The sequence below is a fragment of the Ilyonectria robusta genome, assembly GCF_021365365.1.
Source record: "Ilyonectria robusta strain PMI_751 chromosome Unknown BGZ61scaffold_19, whole genome shotgun sequence".
Lineage (NCBI taxonomy): Eukaryota > Fungi > Ascomycota > Sordariomycetes > Hypocreales > Nectriaceae > Ilyonectria > Ilyonectria robusta.
The window spans coordinates 814,344-828,846 of NW_025764453.1; the positions used below are offsets into that span (position 1 = coordinate 814,344).

Consider the following 14,503-nt stretch of genomic DNA (forward strand, 5'->3'; position numbering starts at 1 on the left):
GAAGGCAACATTGATAAAGCTCAGCAACATCTTACAATTGTTAAATAATATTCGGCTAAATACGAATCTTGATTACTGTCCACTCTGCAGCTGGTGGACAAATATAGACCCAGTAAAAGTCCGGTCGTCGTGACTTGAGGTCATTGACGACTCTCTCCTATAACTAAGAGACTACTAACTGATGATAACTAGATGGATCTTCTCGAAAAATGAGAGTTGATACACTGGGCGTCTATATAGCGATTACAACTACATTGTTGACCGCTTGATGATCAAGACTTGAACTAGGCACAAGCCCTCGTCAGTTCCACCACAACGTTCTCCCTCTGAAACTTGAGGGATTGGGAAGGACCCCAATGTATGCAACTACTTGTATTAACGCCATGTCGGTATCAGGATTCACCTAATAGGGAAGTGGTGGCTATCGACCACGCCGTAGGTGATAGCCCAACACCCTCATTTCAGCAATGTATATTTCAAATTCAGAGAGCAATAGGTGCAGGCTTGTTGTGTCATATCCAAAAACTCCAAGCTGTTGTGAAATCTGTATCAAAGATTTAATATCCCAATTAAGGCTGGAGGGGGGATGGCCGACAAACCAGGGACCGGTGGTCCATTGTGTATAGGGGGGTCTTGCAGTCACGGCATTTTCATCATTGAAAATTGGAAGTTGAGAATTGGGTGGGAGGATTGCAATTAAACCAAAACCTTTCTGATAGCTATGCAGAAAAAGCCCGGAACCGGTGTATACTCATATACTCTACTAACTAATTTACTTTTTGACGGGCCACTTCTTGAGTAGGACCGCCAGACCAACGTAGGCGGCAACACCAGTGAAGCAAAGACCGCTGATGACGCCGAATCCCATGAGATACTTGGGCTTGTCGTCGCTGGGGAAGAGGTAGGCTCCGTAGATCTGAGCCAGGTTGCCCATGGCGTTGACAAAGGCCAGGAGAATGGCGCGGACCTCAGCCGGCGCCTCGGAGAAGGTCGAGGAGGTGTAAGACAAGGCAAGACCGTTGGAAGCCCACAAAGATGAGGCCATGATGATCAGTAGGGCGTAGCGGGCCTTGAAGTTGTAGACTGCGCAAATGATGATGGCGCAGATCATGGCAACGGACATCCAGGCTCCGAGGACATAGCCACGCTTACTAGGGTAGCGATCCATGAGGATTCCAGTGACGGCAGTGCAGACGAATGCAACGATGTAGATGGGGATGGTCATGTACTGGGCAATGTGGGCTTCATAGCCGAGACCGTTGACGAGGGTCGGGTAGAAGTAGGAGAGAGTGGAGGAACCGACGATGGCCTGATTGAAATCAAGGTTAGCAAATTAATCAAAAATAGGATATATGCCATTTCGTCTTACCATGTAGCCAACGACGAACATCCAGGTGCGCCAGTTTCCAAGAGCAACCTTAAGGGCTGCCAAATGGCCAAGCTCAGGCTGGTCCTCACTGTGGATAATCAAGGCCTCGCTCTTGAGACGGAGGATGGCGAGACGGCGCTCGGCGTCGGTCAAGCGCTTGCTGTTGGCAGGGAAATCCAACAGGATGAAGGCAGCAACAATAGACCAGGCAGAGGTGGCAGCACCCTCGACAATGAAGAGCCATCGCCAACCGGCGAGGCCATGAACACCGTCCAGACCCGAAGTGATAGCACCGGCGAGGAGACCGCCGAAGGCACCGGAGAGGATAGCAGCAGAGATGTAGACGGCGAATCGCTTAGACTGCTCAGACTTCTTGTACCACGAGGAGAGGAGAAGGAGGACACCGGGGGCGAAACCAGCCTCGAGGACACCGACAACGACACGGAAACCAATAAGACCGTGGTATGAAGGAACCCAGGCCATGCCAACGGTGACTAGACCCCAGACGAACATGATGGCGGGGAGGAATCTGCTGGGTCGAGTTCGAGCAAGAATCATGCTTGAGTTGACATTAGTACTGGTTTTTAAGGCGGTATCAAGCAAGTGAGATTCTCTTACTTGGAGGGAACTTCGCAAAGCACGTAACCGATGAAAAAGACGACGAGGGTGACGGAGTACATGTTGGAGTCCATGCCGAGGTCGTCGGCCATACCAGCAATCTTGGCATTTCCGATGCTACAGAGAATCGCCAGTCAGTGTTTGAAAAATACACAACGCCAACCGGGGAATCTCACTTTGTGCGGTCCATGTAACTGAGCAGATACATGAGCCAGATGGTGGGAAGCAGAAACAGGTCGATCTTGCGGACCAGGGCCTTCTCCTCGTCGGTTCCCGGCACGTACTCGTCGAGGGCAGGATCAACAGCCATCTTGTGCTTCTGGGCTTCGGCATCGGAGAGACGCTCCTCGCGGTGCTCTGACATGTTGTCCTTTTCTGCCGCAAACGTCGCCATTGTGGTTGATGCGTGGGTTGAAGCTGGCAAGTTGCGAAGTAGGGAGGAGGGCCCAGTCAGGATATATAGCCAGATGTAGAGTGATTGCGCCCGGAGCGAGGAATGATGAGCAAGGGGTGGCAACTGGGATTTTCCGTCTTCGAGATGCCGATGATACGGGGTATACTTATAGTGGCACTGGGCTGGGGACCACGACACCCGGGGCACTGGGAGCAAGACGTCGTCCCGAGGGAAAGGAGCAGCCCGTGTAGCGAGAATCGATTGATACACTGCGAATTGGAGACGCGGAAACCTGGGGGAGAGAAACGGTGACGCTCAGCTGAGCCGGACTAGGCGATGGGACGCGCTGTATTGGACGCACACGGAGGCAAAAGCCAAATGCTGGAGTCACACTAGCTGCAGGGAACGACTCAGGGTACATGGGGATCCCGGGCGAGCATCTCCACACGACGACTCCAATTTCTGGGGTATGGGGTGACAGGGTGACACTAGACGCAATGGCTTAGACGAACCCAGGCCGGAGCGGCATTTGCGTGGCGTGTTGCATTGGAGAATCCGACGACGAGGTTGAGTTGCGGAGTGGCTGTGCCGCGAGACGGGAACAGAGTAGCGGCTCGGGGTTACTTTGGAACTCCCCCGGCACGGGGACTCCCTCCAACTCAACGCCTCCTCTCCGCAGCTGAACTGCGACTCTTCCGCATGTTGCTCCTCCATGACTCGGGTGCCGCGCATGAGCACAATTCGTCCCACGAGGGGCGCGATGTCAGGCGGAACCGTATTGCTGGACCCGGCAAATGGTTTAAGAGCTCTGGGGGTCGCCGACGCGGTGGCAAGGAGCGAAGTATTAAACGTTGAGCTGTCTGGCCTCGGTTTCCCATCATCATTACCACTTCTTCGCTCCCATTTTATACCGTCCATCTCACCGTCGTTTGAACGCGCTCCAGCTTCAATCACATCATCCCTTCATCCTACGCCGTCCAAACCTCGCCCAATATGCCTAGCAATGACGGTGCCTCCAGCGGTCAGCCCGCTGCCGACAACTACCCCAGCACCATGCCGCAGGCTGGCCACAACTGGCAAATCACCCTGGGCGGCAAGGTCATTGCGAGTGAGTCTTGATAGCGGGATCTCAATTGAACTTCAATGGCATAAAACTAATCATTGCGTCTCACAAACAGTCACTGGCGCAAACCAGGGCATCGGTCTAGGCCTCGCTGAGGTCGCCCTCCACAACGGCGCCGGCACCGTCTACTCGCTCGACATCTCGACGCCCGGTGACGACTTCGCCGGCCTCCTCAAGCAGTTCCCCGGCCGGCTCGAGTACATCCAGGCCGACGTCACCAACGAAGAGTCGGTCGCGAATGCCCTCGACCAGATCCTCGCCGCCAAGGGCCGCTTCGACGGCATGATCGCCAACGCCGGCGCCACCAAGCACCAGCCCGCGCTCGACTTCACCATGGAGCAGGTCGAGAAGCTCTTCCGGCTCAACGTCTTCGGCGCGTGGAACTGCGCAACCGCCGCGGCCCGCGTCTTCATCAAGACCAAGACCAAGGGCAGCATCGTCTTCACCGCGAGCATGACCAGCTACCGCCCCAACCGCGCTGCCCCTTCAGCGCCCTACGGCGGCACCAAGGGCGCCGTACGCAACATGACGCATACCCTAGCCATGGAGTGGGCTCAGTACGGCATCCGCGTCAACAGCATCAGCCCGGGCTTCGTCAAGACCGCCCTGACCTACTACGTCGAGACCAGCCCCGACTGGGACACCAAGATGAAGTACTACGGCGGCATGCCTCGACTGGCCCTTCCCCAGGAGCTCGGCGGCGCCTACGTCTACCTGTTGAGCGACACGGCCACTTACACCACTGGTATTGATATCCCCATCGCTGGTATTGTCGGGGCTTGGTAATGGAGGAGGAAATGATAAAACGGAATCCGGTTATGACGAATGAAAACTGTATATGTGTCAAAGAAGCATTCTGCATCAGTATTATAGATGAATGGTAAATAAACCAAAGTTCAAACACTTTTGCCATCGCCGTCTTCATTCGACGAAGTGATAGGAGAGCATCGTGAAGGACGGCCAGCTTCGTAATATCGCCCGCCCTGTTGCCGGCCGGGAGAGAGGGTCTAGCAGGTTACGTACAAGCTAGAGGCGAGACAAGCATAACACGGCTCTTGCACGACACAGTGGATTTTTAATAAGCGATCTTCTTAATTTAGTTGGGTTGCGAATGGAGATGGTCTTCCGGCATCCCAAGATTCAATTGAAATTGGACCACCTTGAAATGCATGCATACTCTTGTTTGAAAATCAAGATCTGGGCTTGGTGTCCGAGTAGTCACATGCGATCGCCAACGTGAACAAGTTCTGATATTTCTTCAATGTCCTCAAACTCCATCCTCCCGTAAGTGTTACACTGAACAAAACGTCTACATAAGCTTCAAGAAAATCTCCGAAATCAAAATACTGAGTCAAGGATGGGGTAAGTTTTGCAAGGATTATGAATAATCCCCGGTCCCCAAGGTGTCGGGTGTGATCGTTAGGTAGCAGTCGCGATGGTTAGAGTCGCAACTCCAATCACGTATATGTTTTGTCTTGGCATTGACAGTCGTAAATATATATTTGCATTGCCTCAAGCTTTTCCGGCTGAACCACTAACATCGATTTGCCACTCCACAAGCCTCCGGGTCTCCTCAATGGCCTGCTCAAACGCCCCCGTCACGGCCATGCCCGGCGCCTTGTCCTTGAGGAACACCAGGTAGTCGTCCAGCACCAGCTTGTTGACGTTGATCTTGGAGATGCGCCCGCCGATGCATCGCTGCATGATGTCGTTAGGAAAGCCGTTGGTGCCGTGCAGCACGATGCGTACCCGCCCGTCCACCTTGTTCTTGATCATCTCCAGTCGGTCATAGTCCAGCACGGGGCCTCGCTTGCCGTACTCGCCGTGGACGTTGCCGAACGCAGGCGCCAGGAAGTCGATGCCCGTGGCAATGAAGTCCTCGACCTGCTCCTCGGTCGTCAGCGCACCCTCGAGATCGGCAGTATCAGCGATGCCGTCCTCGCCGCCCTCGATGCGGCCAGGCTCAGCCTCGGTGGTGATGCCGCGCGCGTGGCAGTAAGCAACCAGCTCCTTGGTCTTGGCCAGGTTCTCGTCCATCTCATAGTGCGACATGTCGACCATGATGGAGTCAAACGGGAGCTCGTCGGCGGCCTTTCGGATCATGTTCTCGTCTTGGGCGTGGTCGAGATGGATGGCGATGGGCACCGAAGCGCTCTTGGCGGCCTGGGCGGCGACGTGGATGAGCAGCCCATCGGTGGCGGTGATGGCCCAGGGAAACACCTGGATGATGAAGGGAGCTCGCTTGGCCTCTGCGGCTCGGACGAAGGCGATGACATGCTCGATGTTGTAGCTTTAGACAATCTCAATTAGCAAAGGAAGCTCAGGAGTCTCAGGAGTCTCAGGACAAGGTCAGCTCACGCAATGGCCGCAATCACACCATAGCCGCCCTCCTCGGCGGCTTTGAGGATCTGATACGTCTTGTTCTGTTCTTTCCAGCTCATGGTTGCAGCTCTGTCTGACGGTGAGGGATTGGGGGGAAATCGGAATCGTGCGACTGCACATTGAGCGGGCTCTGGGATGATCTAGGACGACCGACTAGCTAGGGAATGAGGCAATAGTCCCAGTCAGCGTCTCCCTTTTTCCCTCTCCAAAAACCCTGCAATCCACGTGCAGAATGCACAACAGTTGCAACAGCTCAATTGATTGCATGATTTCTCGCAACAGTCGACCGAGTCTCGCATCGAGGATACCGAGCTCCGCCTGGCAAAACGTCACGATGCATATCGCCTGCTTATTTACGACTTCCCCCGTGTGGCCATTTGAGGTTTGAGGCCAATTGACAGGCATCTTCTCCGCACTGGAATGTGACCCCGGTCTCCAACCTCGTCTCGAGGCACACACCACCTCCTGACACCGTGCCGCGGATGCACCCCGGACTTCGTATCTTGGGGTAACGGGTCCTGCAAAATTGCCGAGAGAGCTGGTTCAAGCTTGTTGCTTTGCTGCGTATCCGCAGTTTCGTGGCGCGAACGTGGTTCCGAGACGGGCTCTGCCATCACAGCGATGCACCTCCATGGGGCCACTTATACAACCGGTCGCGGTGGAGTTGCCAGCAGAATAGGACTATCTTGCCAATTCCACCTTTTGTTTCTCATTGTAACGAACCCTTGCGTCTCACATCTTTTTCCTCCTTCGCAAAAATACCCCCAACACCATCGTACAAGATGGGACTTCGAATTGCTCTCGGTGGCGATGACGCTGGCTTCGACTACAAGGCCACCCTCATCAAGGACCTGAGCTCCGATCCTCGCGTCGAGTCTACTATCGATGTCGGCCCCAAAGCCTCTTCCGACAAGACGGCTTACCCTCACTATGCTATCGCCGCTGCCGAGTTGGTTGCTCGCGGAGAGGCCGACCGCGCTATCCTCATCTGTGGTACGGGCTTGGGCGTCGCAATCAGCGCAAACAAGGTCCCCGGAGTGCGTGCCGTGACCGCCCATGATAGCTTCAGCGTCGAGCGTGCGATCAAGAGCAACAATGCGCAGGTCTTGTGCCTTGGGCAGCGTGTTATTGGCATCGAGTTGGCCAGGCGCTTGGTCAAGGAGTGGCTAGCTTACGAGTTTGACGAGGTTCACACTGTCTTCACATTCTTTTAATCGTTGACACTGACCTGGCTATGACAGACCTCCGCTTCAGCCGAAAAGGTCCAAGTCATCTCCGATTACGACACCAAGATGAACGGCGTCTGCGCGTAAGCGGGCTGTCGACGAATGGGAATATTAATTGCGGCGGCAGAATCAGAATCAGCTGCATTAGGGCAGGTTTCCAATTGACGCATCAAGACTTTCGAGGTCAAGTATTGCCGTCTTGGTCCACCCTGCGCCACTCTGCCAATAGGTCGTTGCGAATAGTGGACATTGGCCAACCAGTACGATCTTCGCAAGCATCGACGAGGGTTATTATAGCGTTTCTTTGTGAAGATTCTTGTACGCAAAGTCCAGCTTTGGGTTTAGTGTTAGCTGGGGTGTTCTTTTGCAAAAGTAGAGATACAAGGGCGTTATGAACGAACCTCCATATAGACAATGAGCCGCTATGATTTGGCATCCTTCGTCCTGCAACGCCATTGCAATGCCGCATATCGCTGTTACTGCATCTGACAATGTTCTCTATCTCTCAGTTAGCCCAATTCGCAAGACAGGAGTTGACGGGTCAATCCGACCTGTGTTTTGAGATAGTGGCCAAATCCAGGCTCTGGTGGCCGATGTAGCGATATCAGTATCTTTGCAAAGTTGTACACCATTGTAGCAACAGCGAAGCTCGGGGGGTGTATCCATATCGCTTGGAAAGGGCACTTCTCCGCATCCAACTCGCGCTTTGGGGAAGGGAGCGGGCGGAACCCTTGGCCCAAGTACAGTTTCCACGCCTCCAGCATGCCAAGAAGCTCTGAGCCAGCCACTGCTCTTGCGCGGAGTACCTCGGGGTCGGAGGAGGCAGGGTCTCCAAAGGGGTTTGTGGCCCCCGCAGCGGAGTAATTGACAGCTTTGCTGAGGAGGTACACCGCTCGATCGGCAAGCTCATGCTGCGTCATGTTGCCGTAGTCCTTGGTCGGAACCCAGAAGCTGTGGCATTTGCGCTTCTCGCGGAACGCGGCCCAAATGTCTTGCCGGAGCCATGCCCACCATACGGCCTGGCGAAGGCCTCCGGTTTCGCCATTGACGTCTTGGCTTCGCTGTATCCAAAACACACCCTTCAGGTGGCGTTGCCATCCAGATGCGGACTCGTCCAGCATTTCATACGTGGAAATGATGACGGCTGTGGCCAGGATCTCTTCAGATTTAGTATAGGTAGGAGAGTGTAGAGCAGTTTGAACGTAGTGCAGTGTCTCGTAGTAGTACTGGATGGCTTGGGCATGAGTCGTAGTTGATTCGAGCACACCTGGGGACCCGTCGGTTGCTCTCTTGCTCATGGCGTCGTGGCGAGCAGTAAGAGCCAGGATGGCCTTCATTAGGCCCACGTTACGGAGCTATCCCTCATGTCAGCAAGGGTAAGGTCTGAGGCCTCGTGGTGGAGTAATGCAGTTGGTTCCAATGAGGTGCATCACTTACTGCTAATTGTGTTGCGTACGTTGAGAAATGTCTTTCGGGGTCCAGCAGATCGAGCTTCACAATGACGAAGTTAGTCACTGAGGGACAACTCAGTGGTGTACGAGGAAAGGACTACTCACCCATAGGGCTGCGTGGTCCACAAACTTGCGGAACAAGACAGCTTCGTGATCTAAGAGCACAATGTCCTCAAACTCCTGCCATCCGTATTCCGCGCTACCTGTGGCGGCAAGGTCCGACAGCCTTTGGTATAGACCACCGCTGTTGACGGCAGCCTGATGCTTGACGGTGGACTCTTGCGTGGGGCTCGGAGCCAGCGAGAAGCCGGCATCAGCCTGGGCAGCGTCGGAGGCCAAGAGGTCTAGCCACCGGGTGGATGCCCCGCCGGCTGTGAGTAGCTCGGTGGTATCCGGGGAGTATCCGAGATACGGCGACTCCGGGAGGTGGCTCATGGCCCCGGGATTCGCGGCGGGTGAAGGCCCACCACTCCCGGGAACTCGGGTCGGCTGTGGGGCCGGATAGGATAAAGCAACCAAAGGACTCTGGGTCTGAGGCGGTGGAGGCCCGGGAATAGGTGGCAAGTTGGGTCCATCCGGGGTGACTGTTACAGCGGGCAGGGGACGCTGACTCAGGGTTGCCGTCGTCGAGGGCACTGCGAAGGATGCCTCGGGATTTGGCCGGTCAGGGCCGTAGACGCATGTCTTGCCTGCGAGGGTACAAGATCCACAGACGGGGACTGGTTATAAGCAGTCAGCAGGATGGTTCGTTGCTTCAGTGAGGTTGCAGCTGTAGTCGCTACGGCTCCGTGCCTTGTTCGTCACACTTCTTGTGTCGCTGGCGGCATGTCAAGCTGGAAGTCAGTCAGCAATTGTCGCGTGCAAATTCTGCATTGACTCTGTTCAGCTCACCATCCCGTCTTTGTTCTCAAGCCGCGACTTCGGCTCTTCCGCGCCTTCTTCCTCGCCGGTGCCTTTGCATCGGGATCGCTGCTCGCATGGTCCCGGGCCAACATTATCCAGTGATGTCTCGGTTCTGTCTGTTCCAGTGTTTTCCTGGCGACGCCGCGAAACGGGGAGCGTCAAAATTCGGTTCGAGGGCGCTCTTGCTGGGATGCTGCAGGCGTCCGCAGTGAAACCCTTGGTGGTGTTGGGCGAGACGGGGACTCGAGGAGTGCAGCGTGAGTGAGAAGCGAGAAATCCAGCGCCTCGAGAACAGCGCCGCGTGTCGGGAACACTAGCACTTCCCCAGTGCGCGTTCGGTAAATGGCACTCACTCTGTGGTCACGAACAAACTGGCACGCGACGGAATCAATTTCCAAGAGAATTCTCGATAAAAGCTTCAAATTTTCTAATTAGCTCTCGTCACTAACATAATATCGTTGATATCGCTCAATTTACTCAATATTGTCTCTACTCTTCCGCAATAGCTTGCTGTACGTGCACTGTTATTCCACACTGGCACTGTCATTCCATACTGGCCAACTGGAATCCCCGCCCACAGGTTAGTAACAGTGCTGCGCGCAGCAAATATTAGCGGTGTTGTTTAGTAGTGCGGTTAGGAGCAGCCACACACGGCGAGAGCACGGTAGCCCCGTGTCGAGGCCTTTCTTCACACACCTCGTAACAAGGCGACTAACCGCCATCGAAAACGTCCCCGTGCCGCGCGCGACACCAGACTTCTGTGATCCAACTCAAGACTTCGCTGGAGCTTCCATTGTCGGCAGCAGGTCCCAATTGAAGCTGCAGCGGCAGCTGAAAGCAGAATGGGGCTGAATTGTGGCCGTCCTCGCCTCGACGCCCCTCTGCGACTCTGCGAGCACATTGAGACCCGTGCAAGTCCATCATATTAGAATGCGGACATCGTCCCTGACCCAGGCTGCCATTGACCATGCCATTCTGCCCTCTTTGTGACCTGAATCCGTCGTAATCATGTCAGACAAGCACTACTTCCCCGAAACTGCTGCGAACCAGCTCGTCCCCCGGGCGCTGCGAGCTCTCGTCCGCGGAACACCGCAGCTGTCGCTGATCGACTCCGAGCGAGTCGTCTACAACAACCAGCACGACCCAGCCCGCGTAGCAGTCATCAGCGGCGGAGGATCTGGCCACGAGCCCGCGTGGGCCGGCTATGTTGGCGATGGAATGCTGTCGGGCGCTGCTTGCGGCGATATCTTTGCCAGCCCCAGCACGAAGCAGGTCCTCGCTGCAATGGCCGCCACGCCCTCCTCCGAGGGCACTATCCTGATGATCACCAACTACACGGGCGATCGTCTTCACTTTGGCCTCGCCGCTGAGCGCGCAAAGGCGTCCGGCCTGTCTCCCAAGGTTGTCGTCTTGCCCGCAACAGACGATGTCTCCATCCCCAGAAGCAGGATCCGCGTGGGGCGCCGGGGCCTCGCGGGCCATGTCCTTAGTATGGGGAAACCTGCCAGCTTTCGTCCCCTGTATTAGGCTAATATGGTTAAAAGCTCTCAAGGCTGTGGGTGCTGCCGCGCAAGCCAACCTCTCATTTGAGCGCTGCGTTGATATCGGAAAAGCGGTTAATGATAGCCTGGTGACCATCGGATCGGCTCTCGACCACTGCCACGTTCCAGGCCGGCAAGCCCACGAAACAATTGCGAAGGACGTTTGCGTCGTTGGTGCTGGTATTCACAATGAGCCTGTAAGTCCTTTTCATAAGATCTACTCTCAATTGCGCAAACTAACAAAGGCTCACAAATAGGGCGCCGAGCACATCTCACCATTCCCCTCCGTCGAGTCTCTCATTGACCACTGCTTGAAACGATTGTGTGATCCCAATGATAAAGAGCGAGCGTTTGTTTCATTCGAAAACAAAGATGACCAGACCATTCTTCTCATCAATAACTATGGTGGACTGTCCAACCTAGAGCTTGGTGCCCTTACCGATGAGGTCCTCATCCAGCTGGGTATGGTGCTACCCTACACCTCACCGCGACAGAGCTGACAAGCCATTAGAATCGAGTTGGAAAATCAGCCCCGTCAAGATTTACTGCGGCACGTTTGAGACTTCTCTCAACGGGCCTGGTTTCTCTATCTCCCTGAGCAATGTCACCCAGGCCGCTCGCCAAGTGAATGTCGAGGTTCCTGAACTCCTCGAACTACTCGGTGCGCCCACGGCTGCTCCGGCATGGCCCAACTCTCCCCCTTCGCCCATCGACGTGTCAAAGCGATCTGCTGTCAACGCCAAAGAACTAGACCTACAGCCTTCAATTTCTCCTAAGACTGATATTAAGAGTGATTATTTATTCCAAGTATTCTGGATTGAAACCCGCTCACAGTTGACTTAGTCGATTCTGCCCTCCTCAACGCGGTCCTCCGCCGTGGATGCGAAGCTGCAATTGCTGCCGAGCCAAAGCTAACAGAATGGGACATGGTTATGGGTGATGGTGATTGTGGTGAGGCCGTCAAAGGAGTCAGCGAGGCTATTATTGCGCTCCTCGATGGTTCATCCAGCATCGCCGCTGACGGATCCATCTTCACTGCCCTCTTCGCCATCCTCCAGGCCGTGGACGATATGGGCGGTACCCTGGGTGCCATCCTCGGCATCCTCCTCAGTGCCTTTGCTTCCGAGCTTCAAAAAGCTTCCTCACGCGACGGCCTTTCCCCCGCGCTCTACTCCACCGCGCTGGCTGCGGCTGCCGAGTCCCTCAAGCACTACACTGCCGCCCGAGAGGGTGACCGGACGGTCATGGATGTCCTCCTACCGTTCGCCGACGCATTTGCCAAGTCAAATGACTTTTCAGGCGCCGTAAAGATCGCTGCTGATAAGGCCGAGGCAACGAGATTCCTAAAGCCGCGGTTTGGACGAGCAACATACGTGGGAGAGGACAAGGAACAAGAACTACCAGACCCTGGAGCGTGGGCCATGTTTGAGTTTTTGAAAGGTATGGAGAGCGGATTGAAGCAATAAAAAGCCACTGCGGTTTATCTGGCTATAATTTCTTGAGCCCCGTACATAAAAGTATCACCCAAAGTATCATTGTCGCCAAACGCCCCTATAATAACGAGCTTAATGAGGACCGGTATTCGTGAGCATCCTAGTGCATGAACTCATCCATGTATGAATTTCATAATGTCGTGTTTACTCGGTCAATGTTTAGGAGCCTCATACAGTAGCTGGTGATGCAATTCCTGTATCTGCTCAGGATGGTATTGTAGTTGCGGCACTGGTTGATAGTACTGCGGGTTAGGTGGCGTCACAAGGGTGGTTGCCATGCTCCCCAGTGCGGTTTCGGACTTCGGCCGTTCTAGCGACAATAGATGTTCCCGGCTAGAACGAAGATACCGACAGAGAAAGAAGCCCACTCCTGCTAGCACTGCCAGCCCACCCAGCGTGGCGCCGACGGACACGCCAACTAGGGCCCCTTAGAAAGCCCCTCATCCTCATCGTCGTCATCTGAAGCCTGTGTCGTCTATGACGCTGTGGCGCTGGTCTGGATCCTGCTTCTAGAAGCGGTGGAGGTTGTCGTTGGTGCCGTGGCTGTCATTGTCCAGTTCGCCGGGTCGGTAATGTTGAAGAAGTGAAAGGTAGTCCCCCTGCTGTTCCGGAGGCATCCTCAAGTCCGAAGTAGTATACATTACTCCTTGTCTTATCGAAATACGTAGAGAAACGGTCTAGAGTAATTTTCCATGTATGTTTTGCCGAGTTTGTGCTAACTATGTTAAGGCCAGTTAGCCCTCGTTCAATCGTCAACTTCCTCCTTCAACTTACAAACCACCTCAGTCGACATTCCCTCTGGCAAATTATTGACGACATCATATTGTTCCATCTCTATCTTGGCATCGTCGAAGCACATATCTCACTGAATATCCAGCTCCTGGCCGATCTCGCATGTTGAGTGGTCGTGGTTGTCCCGGTTCAGCCTGGGATCTGGAGGAGGACGGAAGCGGGTCTCGCCGTGGACACTAGCGCAGAGTAGGAGGGACATGGCAAGCCCAAGCAGGCAATGCATCGTGAATGTAAGAAATATATTTTCGAGAAGTAGTAGTGAGTAGCGTTCGTGTGACAGAGGATGGTCGGTGACGATCACACTGGATTATATTGTGTTGCTGGGGTCAAGGTTCACGGTATATTCTCACAGCACGTCTCCTCTCCTCGACGGTGGTTTAATCAGGAGGCTTTGTTTTCTTTCAGGTACAATTCTGACCGGTTTGAGTGAGAGGCTACGGCGGCAATTATTGTCTAGAACAATCAAGGTGGCAACCGCCTGATGCTGAGTGGTGGAGCATGGTGCAGGGGACCAGAATAACCCACGGCCCAAGGCGAATTTTGCAGCAGGTCCAGGCGACTATTTTTTTATTTCATCCATCCGGACGTAGACAAGCTTTTGGATATGAATTCGATTACCGCGATCTTGTTTTAACGTCCAGCTGTCCGAGATGGGACATATCATCCCTGTGGTCGTTGCACTTGCGGATGGGAAAGTGGGCGTCGCCTCGTAAATCAGACCCCACGAGACCAGAGATTTGATCCTTGACAAGCCCAAGCCTCGGATACAGGGGGATTTTTCCACTTGCAACCTGGAGGGGTTCTCTTGTCGATACGCATGAGTCCTTCTCCATCATAGAGGCCAGTAATGGGCTCATCGCTGTGCCGTTCCTTGGAACCTGATGGAATAGACTACCGTCTGAACCGTAGCATCTGTTCTGGACTTCCAGCCTCTTGGGCGTCCATTCATGGATACGCTTTCTAGATAAGATGGTACACACGCGCACTACCACTGGGATAACGGCGCACGCATGTAGTTTCAATCGTGAGTAAGTTCGGTATGGAGTGGGATGGCCGCCATTCGTTTGCCAATGGCGGCCAGGCCGAACTGGACCCAACTAATTCCATTTGGAATTCGGAGAAGAAAGCGAAAGAAGAAAACGGCGGCACAGCTGGACCGCCCACACGGAACCATCGTTATCCTTTCGACAGAGGCTTCCAGAAGCCATAAC

At 54.5% G+C, this 14,503-nt stretch overlaps 6 protein-coding genes across 6 annotated transcripts; 3 read left to right on the forward strand and 3 right to left on the reverse strand.

Annotated features, from left to right (window-relative positions):
• Nucleotides 1–772: 772 nt before the first annotated feature.
• BGZ61DRAFT_360217 (major facilitator superfamily domain-containing protein) lies at nucleotides 773–2,297 on the reverse strand (the record flags this gene model as incomplete). The annotated part of the gene is made up of 4 exons (XM_046241153.1): nucleotides 773–1,309; nucleotides 1,370–1,928; nucleotides 1,988–2,104; nucleotides 2,164–2,297. 4 exons carry the CDS (start codon nucleotides 2,295–2,297, stop codon nucleotides 773–775), a joined length of 1,347 nt encoding a protein of 448 aa, XP_046100488.1.
• A 680-nt stretch (nucleotides 2,298–2,977) lies between these two features.
• Nucleotides 2,978–4,357, forward strand: BGZ61DRAFT_591174 (uncharacterized protein). The gene is made up of 2 exons (XM_046256674.1): nucleotides 2,978–3,489; nucleotides 3,560–4,357. The coding sequence occupies exons 1-2, from the start codon at nucleotides 3,375–3,377 to the stop codon at nucleotides 4,288–4,290; spliced, it is 846 nt and encodes a 281-aa protein (XP_046100489.1). The 5' UTR covers nucleotides 2,978–3,374; the 3' UTR covers nucleotides 4,291–4,357.
• Nucleotides 4,358–5,016: 659 nt separating this feature from the next.
• BGZ61DRAFT_360654 (ketose-bisphosphate aldolase) lies at nucleotides 5,017–5,945 on the reverse strand (the record flags this gene model as incomplete). Its single annotated transcript, XM_046241196.1, has 2 exons — nucleotides 5,017–5,794; nucleotides 5,863–5,945. 2 exons carry the CDS (start codon nucleotides 5,943–5,945, stop codon nucleotides 5,017–5,019), a joined length of 861 nt encoding a protein of 286 aa, XP_046100490.1.
• A 535-nt stretch (nucleotides 5,946–6,480) lies between these two features.
• Nucleotides 6,481–7,301, forward strand: BGZ61DRAFT_75967 (ribose 5-phosphate isomerase). Its single transcript, XM_046257057.1, has 2 exons — nucleotides 6,481–7,073; nucleotides 7,128–7,301. Exons 1-2 carry the CDS (start codon nucleotides 6,669–6,671, stop codon nucleotides 7,197–7,199), a joined length of 477 nt encoding a protein of 158 aa, XP_046100491.1. The 5' UTR covers nucleotides 6,481–6,668; the 3' UTR covers nucleotides 7,200–7,301.
• On the reverse strand, nucleotides 7,152–9,941 carry BGZ61DRAFT_75970 (uncharacterized protein). The gene is made up of 7 exons (XM_046257058.1): nucleotides 9,455–9,941; nucleotides 9,356–9,396; nucleotides 8,669–9,282; nucleotides 8,550–8,603; nucleotides 7,664–8,467; nucleotides 7,514–7,610; nucleotides 7,152–7,445 (listed from the first exon to the last, which is right to left on the reverse strand). The coding sequence occupies exons 1-7, from the start codon at nucleotides 9,556–9,558 to the stop codon at nucleotides 7,297–7,299; spliced, it is 1,863 nt and encodes a 620-aa protein (XP_046100492.1). The 5' UTR covers nucleotides 9,559–9,941; the 3' UTR covers nucleotides 7,152–7,296.
• Nucleotides 9,942–10,474: 533 nt separating this feature from the next.
• Nucleotides 10,475–12,473, forward strand: BGZ61DRAFT_481790 (Dak1 domain-containing protein; the record flags this gene model as incomplete). The annotated part of the gene is made up of 5 exons (XM_046249336.1): nucleotides 10,475–10,955; nucleotides 11,011–11,204; nucleotides 11,265–11,469; nucleotides 11,519–11,797; nucleotides 11,842–12,473. The coding sequence occupies 5 exons, from the start codon at nucleotides 10,475–10,477 to the stop codon at nucleotides 12,471–12,473; spliced, it is 1,791 nt and encodes a 596-aa protein (XP_046100493.1).
• Between the last annotated feature and the right edge of the window lie 2,030 nt (nucleotides 12,474–14,503).